The sequence below is a fragment of the Lissotriton vulgaris genome, chromosome 5 (assembly GCF_964263255.1).
Source record: "Lissotriton vulgaris chromosome 5, aLisVul1.2, whole genome shotgun sequence".
Classification (NCBI taxonomy): domain Eukaryota; kingdom Metazoa; phylum Chordata; class Amphibia; order Caudata; family Salamandridae; genus Lissotriton; species Lissotriton vulgaris.
In genome coordinates, this window is record NC_141693.1 from 272282316 (window position 1) to 272299160 (window position 16845).

At 44.6% G+C, this 16845-nt stretch overlaps 1 protein-coding gene across 2 annotated transcripts in view; it reads right to left on the minus strand.

Annotated features, from left to right (window-relative positions):
* PIK3CD (phosphatidylinositol-4,5-bisphosphate 3-kinase catalytic subunit delta) overlaps positions 1-16845 on the minus strand; it is a 766219-nt gene that overhangs the window by 401533 nt on the left and 347841 nt on the right. For both annotated transcript variants that reach the window (XM_086921389.1, XM_086921391.1), the window contains exons 5-6: positions 13720-13946; positions 11482-11661 (exon numbers count right to left, since the gene is read on the minus strand). In XM_086921389.1, the coding sequence (XP_086777515.1) occupies positions 11482-11661; positions 13720-13946 (407 nt within the window). The remainder of the gene's footprint in view (positions 1-11481; positions 11662-13719; positions 13947-16845) is intronic.

Below are 16845 nucleotides of genomic sequence, written 5' to 3' on the forward strand. Positions count from 1 at the left end.
TTTACAGCTGTGAACGAGGCAGCGAGTCAGGAGCTGGGGGGAGTCTCAAGATGTAAATGCATGTGTGCCCTTATAGTTTTCTGGGCCCTGATAAAGTTCCTTACTACTCAGATTAATATTGAAGTCACCACGTAGCAGCAAAGGGGTAGGCCAAAGAGCAAGCTCCATGTTCAAATGCTCCTAAACCATAGCTTCATCGAGATTGGAGCCATAAGCAGTACACAGTGTAAATGTCCCCCCCCCAGCAGACATTTCACGATAAGCCATCGTCCCAATTTATCAGCTAATGCCCGTCCTGATGGCGGGTTTGGCTAACAAAGCCACCCCCCGGGTGGTTGAGGATAGTGACGTAGCCGTTAAAAGCACAAAGCCCATTTCAGATAACATTTTCCGCATCCCCCACGGTACATGGGTCTCTTGTAAACAGATCAGATCAGGCTAAATCACACGCAATTCAGCAGCGACACGCTGCCTCTTATTGTAGCTATTTAGGCTGCAGACATTTGAAGAACATATTCACAATCCTGGTCTAGCCATTAGGAATATAGGGTGACAGGCAAATTCTCAATACCATTAGATCCGTTAACCTGAAGTTTTTACTGATCCTGTGGATTATTTTCCTGATTTTACCCCCCCAGAAACCCCCAGACACCCCCTTTGGCCCCCCCCAGCACCTCCACCCCCTAACCCTACCCTTCAACAAGGCTTTGGGACCCATGGTCCCTGTGATGAAAAGCTGCTACCGCCCAAATGCTCACCCCCACGACAGACCCCTCACCCAGTACATTAGCTGTGACAATTAAAAACAAAGGTTAGAATTCAGCATTTTCAGAAGACCAAATACGTATTGCCTATATCGACTCAGGCTGTCTAGGTTGCCTAATAACATATAAAGTCGAGTGATATGAGTGAGAATTTAAAGGGAGAAAGGAACAGAGATAAGAAACGAGAGGAAGACAAGAGCCGAAAATCAATAGAATGAGAGATAAATAGAACTAGGAGCTAGGCTGCGTGATAAATCAAAGCCAGTGAGATATCTTCAGAAGAGTTGGTTGGAGTACCAATATTATCAGCGGTCCCAGCTCTCGGGCCATTCTCTACGCTCAAGTTGGTTGAGCAGAAATAGTCCCATTGTAGAGCATTGCCCCCGTACCATCATCTGTTTAGTACAACTTTTGCCCTCTTGTTTTTTGCGTACTGTACTTAGGGTGCTATGAATACCCCCTCCATCCTCAAAATGCGTGCTGCTATAATCACTAGCGCCATTGATGTCAGGGCCAGACATGTCCGTGGCAGCAAATATCGACTCAAGATCATCACTGGATGAGTTTGACTGATCCGATAATGAAAATAAATAATCCCTGGATTCTAGGTCCTGCAGTGAAGATTTAAGCCCTGTAACATCAACTGATGTATCTCCTTTTAAGGCCAGGTCAGAGTCCTTGGTACCTTCTGGACCGGCGTTCATATCACCACTCAACAGGGCCAGAGTAGAAGCGCTGCCTGCATGACCCGGGAAATTGCCGTTGTTTACAGTCTCACCCGATTCACCCCCGCCTATGGCTCTGTGCATAGGTATCGCGCCCCCATTGGAGTTGCTAGCATCATTGGAGTTCAGATCTCTCGATCCCCCCAGCTGCTCTATAGTAGAGTCTATTGTTCTCTCAATCGATGTCGCCGTGTCTACAGACGTGTCCTGAGGATTTGGGAAAGTCTGGGGGTTTATACTTTTATTCTTCGCTTTACCTGCAGAAAAAATGGTCGGGATAATGCTCTTACGCACATTTGATTCTGTTTTCATTCCTTTTGCAACCGGCTGCTTGCTCTGCGTTTTGGGAGTACTGGCTGTAGTCGAAGCAGTTGCTGTGTTCTTTGGCCCCCTTAGCAGTACCTACAATGTCCACATGGGGGCGAGTCCTCCCTCTTCCAACCTTGGGAGGCATTGCAAGCATGATCCTGCCCAAGCCTCTGCAGCCATCGTAACTAGCAGGCACCGTCAGCAAGGGCCAGCACAAACACCGGGTGAACCTCAGTAAGCCTCCACGAAGCAGGGGATGTAACGCAGCCAAAGTGATGCCGCCGCGACAGTCTGCATGCCGTGTCAGTAAGGTATTCCTCCGTTCCGTTCTAAGAATCAATTTAGCAAAGCCAGCGTGGGGGTTAGAGTAGCCAGGAGCAGCAGCTTACACGTACGAAGCAGCGGACGCCATCTTGCCTCCTCCCCATACCATCCTGTTTTCAAAACGTTCTAGTAACTTCTGATGGTTGACTGTGTCCAACGCCGATGATAGGGCAAGAAGAATTAAGAGACAAGTTTTGTCCTGGTCTAGGGCTAGAACGGTGTCATCTACTATGTGGAGAATTGTAGTCTCAGTGCTGTGATCTGGCCTGAAGCCTGATTGGCATACGTCTAGCATGTTGAATTTGGCGATGTGTTGGCTAAGCGGTTGTTGCACGCATTTTTCGAGAACTTTAGCTAGAAGTGGAATATTGGATATAGGTCTGAAGTTGTCCGGTTCAGCAGGATTCAGGGTGTTTTTTTTAAAGATCGGGATGACTTACCCAGCTTTTAGAGAGTCAGGCATGAACCCTTGCGATAGAGAAGCATTGATTATTGTAGTCCAAATGGGTATGATAAATTGATTGGTTGTAGATAAGCAGTTGGTTGGTTGCGGGTCATTGAAGTGGTTGTTTGGTTTAATGGATAAGATGTTAGAGATGATATGGTCATCGCATAGGTCGAAGGTAGACCAGTGAGCTTGGTTTCTGGGTGCTGCCTGGAGGAGGTGAGTGGAAACGTTGGTTTGTGATGCCAGAGGAAGAGAATGGGCGCTAGCAGCGAAATTCAGCTTGTTTTCCAGAGAATTGATTTTGGTTGCAAAGAAGGAGGAGAACTCGTCACAGTTTATTAGGAATTTAGGTAACTTTTGAGGGGTTCTTGTCAGTTTGTTTGATTGTTGTTTTACCATTTCAAAGAGTTTGTGAGGTCTATTCTTAGCGCTCTCCAGTTCTAGACTAAAGAATTCTTTTTTTGATTTGCGAATGCTCTTGTTGTACTCATTTCTGGTCTTTCTGAGACGTTTAAGCTGGGGCGAGAATGGGTGTTGTCTCCATTTCCTTTCTGTTAGCGGAAGAGTTCTCCTTTCCTTGTTTAGGGCCCCATTGAACCAGGGTTAATGGTCTTTAACCTGAATTTTTTTCAGTTTAGGCGGAGCCAGGGAGTCCATTATATCCAAAATTGTTGAGTTGTAATGCTCTGTAAGATCACAAACATTAGATAGCTTGAGGGGAGATCTTTCTCGCATCGTGCTGCCAGCTTCTCATACTTTGTTTTTTGTGTACCTGAGCCACATTTTCGGTTTCACTGGTTGCACTGATCTTTCCTTATGTACACCCTGTATTAGGAAGGTAATAGCACTGTGGTCTGACCTGTCAAAAGGAGCAATGGAGGTTAGACTGACCGTCATATCTTTTGAGATGATCCAGTCCAACGTGGAGCCTTTCGAGTGAGTTCAGGCTTGGGAGAGGGATTGTCGCCTAAGCAGTCTTTGAGGGTGTTGACGTGAATGGCATTGAGGTCATTCCAGTGAAGATTGAAGTCACCGAGGAATATATATTTGGAATGGAGGGGGAGGCATTTGTTGTAATGATTTCCATGAGATGGTCGATGAATAGGTCATTCTTACCCGGGGGGTGGTAGCAGGAGTGCAATTTGCACCGTTGGTTGGAGTCATTGCTTATGGAGAGTGCGAGATATTAGCAAGAGTCAAGAGGTACTGCACGGAGTTGGGTAACTGAGAGGTCAAGGGGGTGGATGCAGGCGATGCCTCCCACCTTTTTTATGTCTATCCAACCTTACAATGTTTTAGTTAGGAGGTACCAATAGGTCCATGCAGGGCGAGGATGATTAGTTTAGCCAATATTCGATTAGGATAGCCACGTCTATATCGTGATTCAGTACGAGATCAGCAATGTCCGATGCATGTTTCAATGCCGATCGGCAATTGAGTAGGAGACCATAGAGCGGTGAGACTTAATTCCCCAGGGGTGTGCTGTGCATTGGGGCGGATAAGGGTATATGCATTAAATTGTTGCTGTTTACCCTTCTACTACTGAGTGTGGACGTTCTGTTTGTGTTGATGGTGACTGTATGAATTTTGTTATCGTCTTCCTTGTCAGGGGACTGGGAGAGGCCGGATTTACTTTGTAGGATAATAGAAGAGCTAGTGTTTCATCCTCTGATAGGTAGCTAAGTTGTCTGCGGGGGCGGTAGTGTCTGTTGGCCAGAGCCATCGGTTGAAGGAAGGGCTTAGTTTGGTGATTGAGTACAGATTTCTGAGTGTGCTTGATTATAGAGAGAGTGTGTTCGGTGAGGTGAAGGATGCTCTTCAATTCGAGGATATCATTATGGATGCTCTGAGCTAAACTGGGTGTTCCGAGGTTCAGAGCTTCCAGGTCCATTGGTGTAGACTGAACTAGAGGCGAGAGGGCCTGTGAGTCAGGGCACAAATACACAGAGGAAAACCAAACCCAAAGAAAGGAAAATTCAAAGAGCAAGGGGTCCTCAGGTTCTGGACCAATCACAACAAGGCTGAGAGACGAGGATGGGCTCACCCACAGCAGAAATATAAATAGAGACAAGAGAGGGTAGTCTTCAAGGAACAACTGGAGTGGGAGGTTAGAATATTAGGGCTGTTCTGTTTTTCTGTTTATAGGTAGAGGAACACTTACTCTCAAAGGTTATTATTTGGAGTAACAAAATTAAGACGACCCCAAGCTGAACTATGGCGACCGTTATTTGCTAATTATTAGCCTGGATATAAAAGTTCATTTAAAAGATTTTGGGCCAGATGTAGGTAATCCCAATTTACCTATTCTTAAATACCGAATTTTACCGTTTCGGTATTTAAGAATAGGTAAATGGGATGTAGGTAATTTTTAGTTAAAAATAAACGAATCGGTAAGATTCGGTAATTACCGAATCGGTATTTACCGATTCGGTAATTGCCATTCAGAAATGAATGTCAATTACCGAATCAGTAAGTACTGATTCGGTAAAAGGGGGAAAACATTGAAGGGTGGCAGGGTGCCACTTTGACACCCTGTTGCACCCCTCAATTGTGTATGGGTGCACATGTGGCACACATACATGCCCTAAGGGCATATATGTCTGCCACATGGCACCTTTGAAAATGCACAGATTTGCATTTTCAAAGGAAATTGTTATTTACCACCAACTTACAACCCCCACCCCCACACCCCGCCCCCCTTCAGCCGGTAAGTTTTTTCCTGCCTCTGTTTCCCTGCTTGTGATCCGGTTTTTCGTGCCTCTGTTTCCCTGCTTGGTTTTCGTGGTTTTCTTGTTTTCTTGCCTCTGGTTCCCTGCATGTGACCCGGTTTTCGTGCCTCTTTTCCCTGCTTGGTTTTCGTGGTTTTCTTGTTTTCGTGCCTCTGTTTCCCTGCTTGGTTTTCGTGGTTTTCTTGTTTTCGTGCCTCTGGATCCCTACTTGTGACCCGGTCTCGTTGCCTCGGTTTCCCTGCTTGTGACCCGGTTTTCCTGCCTCTGTTTCCCTGCTTGTGACCCAGTTTTCGTGCCGCTGTTTCCCTGCTTGTTATTTATCTGAGTGGTGAAGATGAGCCCAAAGAGGGTGACAACCTCCAAATTAGGGTGAGTTCCGACCATGCCAAAGGCCAATCATGCGCATCACCTGTACCCTATGATTGGCACACTTCATTATGACGTAGTTCCACTTTAAATAATGGCAAATGGGCATACAAGGCAACATTTTGGAGGTGGAAAGTAGGAGATAAAAAAAATAATAATTGGAAGAATATATTTCTCCCATTGACTTCTATTGAAGGCAATTTCAGGCGTGGGAAAGTCAAAATTAAGCAATTTGTGGCTTCAAAAATCGGGAGTTTGCCGCTTGAATCGGGTCTATATTAGCATGTATGACAAGGGTTAATTTTCTATTATGCATATTTTCAAATATAGAATTGCCTATTGGTTTAGCGGTTGCATTGCATCGGGGTAATTTTACCCAACAATGCCCTTGTACCGCTAAACATTGCACTGCAGCTGACTCGAGTGATGACGTTTCGGTTTCCTTTCTCGCTCCTTGACTCCGGTTTCCTGCCTACCAGCTGTACAAAAACTGCCGGAAAGGAGGAGCCTGAATATTAGATGCCTTCAGCAGTACCAGCGCCCTGGTGACAGCTCCAGTAGTATCGGGGGCTGTGGGGAGCGCTGCCGAAGTCTTTACGGAAACATCAGATGAACTTAAACTAGCCCGAGGGCGAAGGAGGCGGACATGTCTATAAGAACGAGGGCTCACTTTTGATTCTTTCCAGTGCGCTGAAGGAAAGCACCGCAGCCACTGACTCTGCTCCAGAGGTGAGCTCGCGCCCATCTCCTGCCTGACCAGCTCTCCACCGAGCTCGTGCCGCTCTCCACAGAGTTCGCGCCCATCCTGCCAGACCCTCTCTCCACAAACTTCGCGCTCATGTCCTGTTAGACCCGCTCTCCACAGAGCTCGCGCCCATCTCCTGTTAGACCCGCTCTCCATAGAGCTCGCGCCCATCTCCTGTTAGACCCGCTCTGCACATCGGGGTTCTGCACCGTCTGCTCAAGAACAGTGACAGTCGTGAGAAGTCTCCCAACCGTGCCACCTTTGCAATGTCGGAGCAGCAGAAACGCAACCTGGAGAGGGTCAGCAGCTACACAGAGAAGATAGTCATACCGAGGCATATTCTAGGCTTCCTCACACCGTGGCTGCAGCAAGGTGAGTTGCTACTGTTAGTGGGTACATTCGGCAGCATACTTAGAATGAGGAAAACGTCTTGTGTGTGGCTCGCTGTGTGTGTGGCTCGCTGTGTGTGGCTCGCTGTGTGTGTGTGTGTGTGGCTCGCTGTGTGTGTGTGGCTTGCTGCGTGTGTGTGTGGCTCGCTGTGTGTGGCTCGCTGTGTGTGTGTGTCTCTGTGTGTGTGTGTGGCTCTGTGTGTGCGTGTGGCTCGCTGTGTGTGTGTGGCTCGCTGTGTGTGTGTGTGTGGCTCGGTGTGTGTGTGTGTGGCTGTGTGTGTGTGTGTGTGTGTGTGGCTGTGTGTGTGTGTGTGTGGCTGTGTGTGTGTGGCTCTGTGTGTGTGTGGCTCTGTGTGTGTGTGTGTGGCTCTGTGTGTGTGTGTGGCTATGTGTGTATGTGTGGCTCTGTGTGTGTGGCTCTGTGTGTGTGGCTCTGTGTGTGTGGCTCTGTGTATGTGGCTCTGTGTGTGTGTGGCTCTGTGTGTGTGTGTGTGTGTGTGGCTCGCTGTGTGTGTGTGGCGTGTGTGTGTGGCTGTGTGTGTGGGTGGGTGGCTCTGTGTCTGCTAATACTCTCTACTACTCTCTGATGCTCACCTATTGCCATTGCAAATGACAATACATTTATGTTTTAAAAAAAATGAAAAATGAAAAAAATGCCATTTGCAATGCCAATAGCTCTAACTTTAACAAAGCCAAGACCATTGCATTGTAAATGCTGGTTTGTAGTTGCCTTCATAGAGGGATTACTGTTTTCTGACTCGGTTTCTAGTTTATGTTGGTATAAATACCTTCTGGTGTATCCTGCACCCCCTCATCATTATCAGATATGTTATGGCTGTAGTCTTCAACAATGAGAGGAAAAATACAAAAAGGAAAGCTGGAGTTACAGGAACCTACATGGTGATAATGTATTTGAATCATCTTGACAATGATGTGAGTCCTCTGAAGGTGTAAAAAAATGCTATACTGTGCATCATCTGAGTTGTGCCCTGGTGACTGGAGACACTCAAAGAATACTCTCAAAGAATACTCTCAAATGTACGCTCAAACCTGGCTCATTGTGGCAGCAGATTAATAACCCTGGGACACTGTCCTTTTTACATGTACTCCTGTAGTTAACAGTCCATCCCGCACTGTTGGTGCCTTGCCTACATCATGTGTGAAAGGGGAGTTGAAGGGGACAAAGGAAAGAGAGCGAAAGAGTCAGAGAGGACACAGGAAAGAGTTGGAAAGAGAGAGTTTTCTATATGCACTGTGTATTAGCCTAAATGTTTTACCCTTCCTGAAACCTGTTCATTCTGATGGGTAAGTGGTCATTCCTTTGTTGGCGAAGGGTTCACCTGCCTCAAGTGGAATCCAGCAATCCCACTCCTCCGGCATTACTGTGGGAAAAGATTTGGCATGGAATCCACATATCCTCCTAGACTATTCCAAAGCAGTCTGGCCTGAAACACTTTGATCCAAAACTGAGTACCACTGACAACAACAGAGAGATGTAATTTTCAAAGACTAGTGTTGGTCAGACATTACACCAGGCCCTGGACATTTGCTGGTTTGCTGTTCTCTCTCCAGACTGGGTTTAAGTATTGCATTATGCATGAAGCATTGTAGCTGTAAAATGAGTAGAGATGGAGAGCATACCTGCCTATATAAAGAGCTGGACTGCACCTGTGAAGGGGAGCTGAGGAACAAATGTGCACGGTCCAAGATGCTAAAGATTCTTTATGAAGGACATAATCAATGGATCAAAGTTGCATAGGAATCATGAGATCCCCACAGCTCAAATGGCAGTGAAAATAAAAGCCATTAACAGCAACATCAGGGTCATGGAAACAAAATGCTGCTCCTCATAAAACAGGCTAGTGATCTTGTCCTGCCCTCAGCTCAATAAAGTCCGAGAAGGACCAACACGTACTAAACTTTTACAACACTGGTGCAGGATACATTCTACTGGCTCAAAGGCGTTATCCTAATTCTGGAACCATTTGAATCATCCTTTTTGCCCTCATGGTTCTGGACATGTTGACTGCTGAAGTCACAATTTAAGCCTTAACCCCTTAAGTAATTTCACAGTATGAAATAGTTGGTTTCAGTAGATGTCCTTGGTCCAATATGGACCCAGGCACAGATATATTTAATCTTCAAAAAGTGACTTCTTCGATAATGGAATCTTATTTTAATAACCTCAGAGGTTCCTTAGAGGGTGCCAGTTCACTAGTAACTCTGCCCCCCTTAAGCATATAAACATCAGCTGATTTATTAACATGTGTCTGGTGCCTGAACTTCAGTAAATTAAACAATGTCTTAATCGAACATGGATGACCAGAACAGACTTCTGTTACCACTGACATTGAACACCGGAACTTGGAAAGACCTTGAACTGTGTCACTGGCTTCACTGGGGGTGGGATTCTTGTTGCTTGTGTCATGCGCTTAGGTTTCTTTGGTGCTGGAAACTCAGCATGACAGGTTTGATGCAGAAACTCAACTTCTAAACACCTAGCACAAACCTGAATCCTTTGCATAAAAAAGTCTTTGACTAAAGTCAGAGACCCAATGAGTTCTCAAGTTCTCACATTCAACCCCAGTGCACTGCTTATAGGGCAACACTGATCTTAAGGTGAATGTTAATAAAAAATGAGCACCCAGCATGTGAGAGATATAAACTTTGGGATCATATTTCCACCAGAGAAGAACTATCAGCGTTTGCTTTTTCTGTATTGTATCTTACTGCCCATTTTACCTAACAGCTAACAAAAATACTACTATTCTTTAAAATTACAGCACTGACATTGATGCTGAAGTTATCTAGTGTTATTTATGGTGTCAGACAGTATTTGAGTTTTTAACCCCTACCACCTCCTAGGGAATGCCTTAGCTATTGCCCTTCTCTATGTAGAGAAAGTCAAAATCTAAAGGCAGTATTTTATTCAACCAACTGGGAGGACAACAGTAGGGATCTCCAAGGACACGAAGGGTAAACAATAGTACCAAATGTGGTATGGGCCAAAGCCCAGTGACTACTCCAGCACCCAAAGAAACTACCTGACACTATACCGAGATATGAGATGTGTTTCTGATCACCACTATAAAGAACTTGTTAGTAAAAACCAAAGTGAACTGAGAAAGTCACTGGGTGCTGAATACCACCCACTTTCTGTAAATAATTGCAACAGTAGTCAAGTGAATTCTGTCCTACAATTTCTCTTCTAGTAACCTTTGGTGCAATATAATACAAAACTATTACTGCTTGCATTAACTCTCCACCGTGTTTGCCTATTTTCTTTGTCTACACTTTAATGGTCTACAAATCCCATGCCTATTCCAGGCTTTGCCCCAACTCCAGTTGCCACTGTATTAGAATTCTGCACGGAATGTACTTTGCAAAGGTTATCAAAGGAGCTTCAAAAAGTGTTGCTATGCTATACTAACAACAGTTTGTGCACTTTGCTGTCATGTGGTAACATTAAGGCCTGTGTAGGAACACCATCATTCTGCATGTTTATGTTTAAACTTGACATTTTTCCTTGAACTTTGATACTTGACACACTTTTTGCTTGTGTGCTTGTACGGATATTGTTCGAAATAACGTTGCTTACATTTACAAATCTTCATAGGCACATTATCAGAACCTTGAACATTTTGTACAAAAGCTAACATTCAATGGGCAAAATAATGTTGTTTATTGTTGTTCGTTCGGCGAAAGCTTTGTCAGGGTAAAATCAATAATAGCAGCCGGACTAAGACTTTGGCAGGGCAACATAGATGATGTTTATTATATAAAGGACATCTCTCCTTTGTTTAAGAAGAGGAGCATTACGCTGGCACTGTGAGGTCGCCCCATGCCGTTACTCCAGCCCAGCTGATTCCTGTTTACCTCCTGTGAGGGATGAAGCCCAGCTCTCTACCAATACCCGCCCTGATGACACTTACCCACAAGTAACGAGGGAGATAGATCACCCTATAGGAATTCTGGCAGATTCACCCACCCTAGAGACACTAGTTAGGTTGCGCTTGGTATGAGCACATAATATAATAGTATTTTTATTCAAGCATATATTCTCTGTTACAGTACAATGGTAGAATTATTTATCTTCTTCATCTTTCTCATAATGCTGATCACGTTATTCTGTTTCCGTCAAACATTACTGCAGCACAAGTAATTTACTTTAGAATCTTAATGTTTCAATAAATATTGAAACACCATGCTGTGTATTTCGTGTGTGTCTCTTTGTGTAAGTACGAGTAACCAAATGAAAAGGTTATAGATCGGTTACCATGACTTCCTTGGGAAGACAGGGTTGTCATGTTCAGAGGTTGCACATTCCACCTGTCACCTTACCTAGTTAGGTATACAGATGGTGCACGAATGCCAACATATCCTGATGATCAGTCTTGCACAGTTTTGATGCTTATGTTGTCCAACAAACGCACAGTTTTACTGAGACAGAACAAGCCATACGACATTACAAATGGAAAAAAAACAATCAATCTAGAACCTTTTAAGGTGTCACTCATGAATCCTGCTCCACACCTTAGCCACCACAGGCAGGAAGTTAAAAACTGAAGGTGACATCTACTGATCCACTCATTACTCCTGACATTCCACAATCATAAATCAAGCAGTACTCCCGATTGATGGGGCATGGGATGCAGTGACAGCAATAAATAAGCAGCACTTACTTTGAACTGGCACAGAGGGTAGTTTCCATAGATATAGTCACACATTCCGTTAACCCTTAGGGTGTAATCCTCAGGCTTCTGCTGGTTGCGACTGCGGAAAATTGTGGCTTTCTTTTTCAGAGCCAAGCAAATAAGGGCAAGTGGGAACTCCTTAGGTATAATCTGGAATGCAAAGCTCTCCTGCAACAAAACAAAAGATAGCATACTTAAGAGATACAGTTGTTATATCAAAACAAAGACTGATGGATACTAAAACATGAGAGAGTCATGCCACTGCGATACCAAGATAATCTCAGCACAAGAAGCAAGTTCATCTCAAGACATGGCAAAGATCATCCCAAAGAGAGGAGAAGGAGGAGAGAGACTACATCAGCCTTTAGGCAAGATCAGCAGTGCCAGGAAGATAACTTTCCTCCAATGCTGGGCTGTATCTGAACCAAAACGTTTTGTTCAACAGATTCAGAAACAGTCTTGTAATGCTGTACTTGTGTTCTGTTTTAGCAACGACTGGACACTGGACCTTACCTGGATTCCTGTTGTCGACTGACAGACTGCTACGGAGGGCTTAGGGAAGAGTCATTGCTAAATGTCTGCATTTCCCATTTTTAATAGGGGACTGGTTCAAAAATAAGAAGTGCAAAAACAACAATTGATGGACAGAATGCAGACCAATGTCATACATTCACCCCAGTACAGAGATATGGGCCTAAATCCATTGTTTTTTCTGCACTCCACACCACCCCACTTCAGACATGGCCATATGCAAATCAGCCTTGACCCTGTGCCTCATGGGAACAGTCCAGCCCGAACTGCCAAGTCATGTCTTCCCTGGACCGGAATCAAGCATCCTAGGACTGGTTTCTGACTATCAGCCGTCTTCAGCCAAGATAGCTTGACTCCAGTGGTGTGGAGAGCACGGGACTCACATCTGAGCATACCCTTCCCACTCGGGGTGACAAATGCAAAAACAACAATTGATGGACAGAATGCAGAACAATGTCATACATTCACCCCAGTACATAGATCTGGGCCTAAATTCATCATTTTTTTGCACTCCACACCACCCTGGGTTAGACACTGGCTATATGCAAATCAGCTAAAAAGTCAGTTTGCAGGTAGAGCACAAAAAGTAATCGTCATGGCCCAGCTAGGAAAACAGCTAAAGAAGCCCATTAGCAGGGGATTTTGGCAGGTGGATTAACCAACAAGAATTGCATGCAACTGCACTGAGGTAGCATTATCATCTACCCTATGCAACATGCAATATCAATGAATGGGCCCAAAACTACTTCCGGCAAATTAAAAAACTTTATCAAGACTGAATGTTACAGAACTGTTTAAAAACTGATCCTGAAAATGCTATGGTTAATTTCCCCGTTATCATAAAATGGTCTCTCCTATTTAACTGACACTACTGGATGAGGCACTATCTTTGTCATTGATTCTTTATGCTTCCTAGAAGAAGCCTCAGTATGTGACCCACTTATGATCATACGTGCAAGTATGCTCAGTGAGTGTATTTGATACACCTACTCTAGGAGAAGTAGGGGGATGACTGAGGGGTTAGATTAATTACAGTTTGGTTGAGGATGTTAAATTATTTCTGGTGCCTTCCTGCGTCCTCTTTCCCCCTGTCTTTGTGCTTTGGGACCATCTCAGTTTGGCTATTCAAAAATATATTCTGCCCATGTATTGCTGAACTGTTTAACTGATGATTTTGAGGGATGGAAACAGCTAGTTATGCTGAGAGGTTCTACGTTTTTATTTCCTGTTGGAACTGCATTCTCTGGTGCTATTGCTGAAAATAAAAAAGATTTAAATTTGAAAGAAGCCTTAGATTATGCCCCAGGCTATAACTTTTGGTGCTATTAAGAGTGTCAGATTAAACTGAGGGGAATCTGACATTTTCATTGGGGACTGGATTTAGCATTTCAAACTCAAACATTTACTGAGTGTAGTTTCCTTGAATACAGCCTCGCCCACTGCAACCATCAAAACTAAGTCACTGAAACTGAAAGAAAGAGATAGCATACCAAAAAATCCATACTAAGACTTTCTCTCTAGATGACTGGTCACTCTTGAGGAGCCATTAAAAAGCTCACTTTAGTAGCTGGCAGAGTACACCCTTGTACAAAACACATTGATTTGTTTTACCCTGTAAGTTTATGCTAAAGAAGAAGGCAGTTCATAAAGATATACAAACAAACATTAGAACTCTACCTCCCCAGATTCTCTTACCTCACTGGACTCAAACTTGACATTGATTATGGTCTTGGAGGATATACGGATAGTTCCCATGCTGAAGACATTAGCGGATGGCTCAAGCTGACGGGGAAAGCTATACTCCAGCCAGGCCTGCCAGCTCATGCCTTGTCTTACAGCTGCCATCTCATCACATAACTGCAGCATTGCCCCTCGGAACTCATTCACCTCTGGGTCACACATGGAGTCAAACTCGTGCAGGCCTGGAAGAAAATTTGAGAGGGTACAGAAGTGAAGGGAGATCCTGGAAACAGATGAAAACGTGATGATATGGTTCCTGAGAGAGACAGAAGCACAGAGGAAAAGAGAGAACATTATTTTAAAAAGAGGGATTCTATTGCAAAGGGGAGGGAGAGAGGAGAGGATGGGAGTTGGCAAATTGGAACAAACATGAAAGAGCTGATAGGAGTTAGTGAGAGGCTGGAGATCATTTTTAGAACAGGGAATGCCCAACATCTCCAGATCCGGGGAATTAGGTACCTCAATGACAAGGTGCACTAGCGGAACTGATGAGAAGGTTGCTGGACTCAGGGATTTTCTCGTCACAATTCGTTGGAAAGGACTTAGGGTGTGGTGTTGCCTTGTGGAAGCAAGTATTCCATTGGGCCCTTACCCCATGGTAGCCACTCAACAAAACATGTCTTGCCTACGGCCATACAGCCATCAGCATAGGTCGCTCTACACACTTGGTAAAAAGAGGGGGGGGGGGTGTTGTTGGGCAACCAAAGATAGAGACAATTCACAATGATACACAGTTTTGTGGTGTAAATATATGACAGGTGAAAAGATATGCTTCCATGATGATTGAATACAGGAATCAGTGGTCCACTGATAATCATTTAGTGCAAGAGAAGGTTTTAGCAAAGAGGGATGAATAAAAAGGATTATAATCTGGCAAACCCTGTCCCTTTGATGGGCAGATGGCAAGAAGCAAAAGCTGGGGGGCAAGGCAAAAGAATTGACATTGAAGTCAATAGGAAGGAGAGCAGTAGGGTGAATAAGGATTGTGAAGCCTGGTAGATAAGTTGTACCAAGGAATTCACAGTCAAGAAAGAGACTTAGGTGAACAGCATCCATTGTTCATAAAATCTTATACACTTTTTTGCTGTTGCATAGGATGAATGTGCATAGGTACTTTGCCAGATAATGAAGTATTGGAATATTTAATCACTTTATATTCACGACTGAGAATAAAACATTCAAACTACATTCTTGGTGATTCTGTGAAATTGGTACTTCCTCTACCTCATTCACATGTGTTTTAGAAAAGCCTATGCCACATGTTTCTTTTAGAAAAAGGCTGTCACTCTAACAATTTTTTAACAGACCAGCAAGTACCAGTGTACTCATGCAAAGAGCAGGCCCCGCAACTGACCCATGCATCATAGAGAATCCCATTCCATTTTCCCCACGTTTTCCATCATGTATTGCTGAATTGTGGCACATGGCGACTGGTTGGGTAGGTGTTGTGAACGAGGGAGAGCACAAATTAGTATGACAACAAAGGAAATCTTACCTTGCTGTTGTTATTGGAGCTCCCCCCTTCCTAGCAGATTTCAGACCATGCTTCAAGTAAACATGGTGGAAGAGACTGCCTGAAATTAGCTAAATCATTATGAAAGTATGTATCCAGTGACAAATGCTTGTAGAAGGCATCTTGATTATGCCAAGTAACAGTTTAAAACTTTTCTGGAAATGGTTCATACCTCTGGAAAACCAAAGACGCTAACTTAGCCCTGATGGAATTAGTGTGTAAAAGGGTGTTGAACTAAAGTGTCAATGGCCTTGGAAAGCCGCAAGACTATCCACCCACCAACAGTAGCTTTTGACATTTTGATAAAGTTACCTGGTGAGTTTACTACACTTCCAAGTGGTAGGCGCCTAAAGTGGTGCAAGGTCGCTCTGGATTCGGGAAAAACGGAAAACATTCATGATATTTTCTCTGCAGTGCAGGTCAAAATGCAGGCTATATCCACAGACCAATGTGGCTCATCCAAAGTATTAGAAATATTCCAAGAAACCATCCAAGCTTTAGCCAGTATATTTCTGATCCGAAGCAGATGTCCCGCACAGAGTAAGCCCCGTGTGCCTATCGCAAAGGAGGGGTGGTATACATCTAAATGTCGGAATGCAAAATCATTGCTGATAAAAGCTGTGAAAAGCAGGTCCCTAAGATTTATCCAGCTGGCGCGGAAGGGTTATAAACAGGCTGTTATCGAGGCTAAAAGAGATTGGGAAAATGAGTATTGGTGCAAACTCAGGGAGGCTAGCTCAGGGAGAGACTCAGCTCGCTTTTGGAGTCTCGTAAGATAAAAGAATAGACCCAACAGCGAGTGCATAACCTGCAATATAGTGGGTGAAACCTGGTTTAATCACTTCCTGAAATTGTATTCTTGCTCCCAGAGTGGGCACCTTGAACAAATTGCTAATATCTGCTTGCCGACCCTAAGGGATGTGGATGGTACCGATTTTTCGGATAAGGTGGTGGAGTATGCCATCAGACCCATCGTGCCGCAGAAAGCACCTAGGCCCGACGGTATTCCTGGAGATCTCCTCCGCTTTGACCCCCGTAAGTGGGCAAAGATTATTTCCACCCTTCCCAATTCCATCAATAATGGGGGCCCCATCCCAGAGTCCTGTAGGGGGCAGAGGTCGTCCCTATCTTCAAAAAAGGAGATAAGGGCGACCTTGCCAACTACAGTCCAATCAGTCTTATCGACTCAACACAAAACGTTGTCGGGAAGGTGATCCTCATGAGAATCCTGCAATGGGCCGACGGCAACAAGATCCTCTCGGATTACCAAGCGGGCTTTAGATCTGGAACAGGAACGATTGAGCAGGCCTTCAGGCTCCAGCTCATTTATTGTAAAATGGTTCTAGTGGGGAAGGGTACCCTCTATTTGGCGTTTATAGACCTCAAGACGGCTTTCGACTTGGTGCCCCGCGATCGCCTCTGGGGAGTGTTTTATGACATGGGAATCCCAGGTTACATCTTGTCATTGCTGGTACGGCTACATGATGGCAATTTTGCCCAAGTGAGGTGGGGCACCCAAGGACAAAAGACTAGAAGAATCCAGGTGGACATGGGCATCCGCCAGGGAT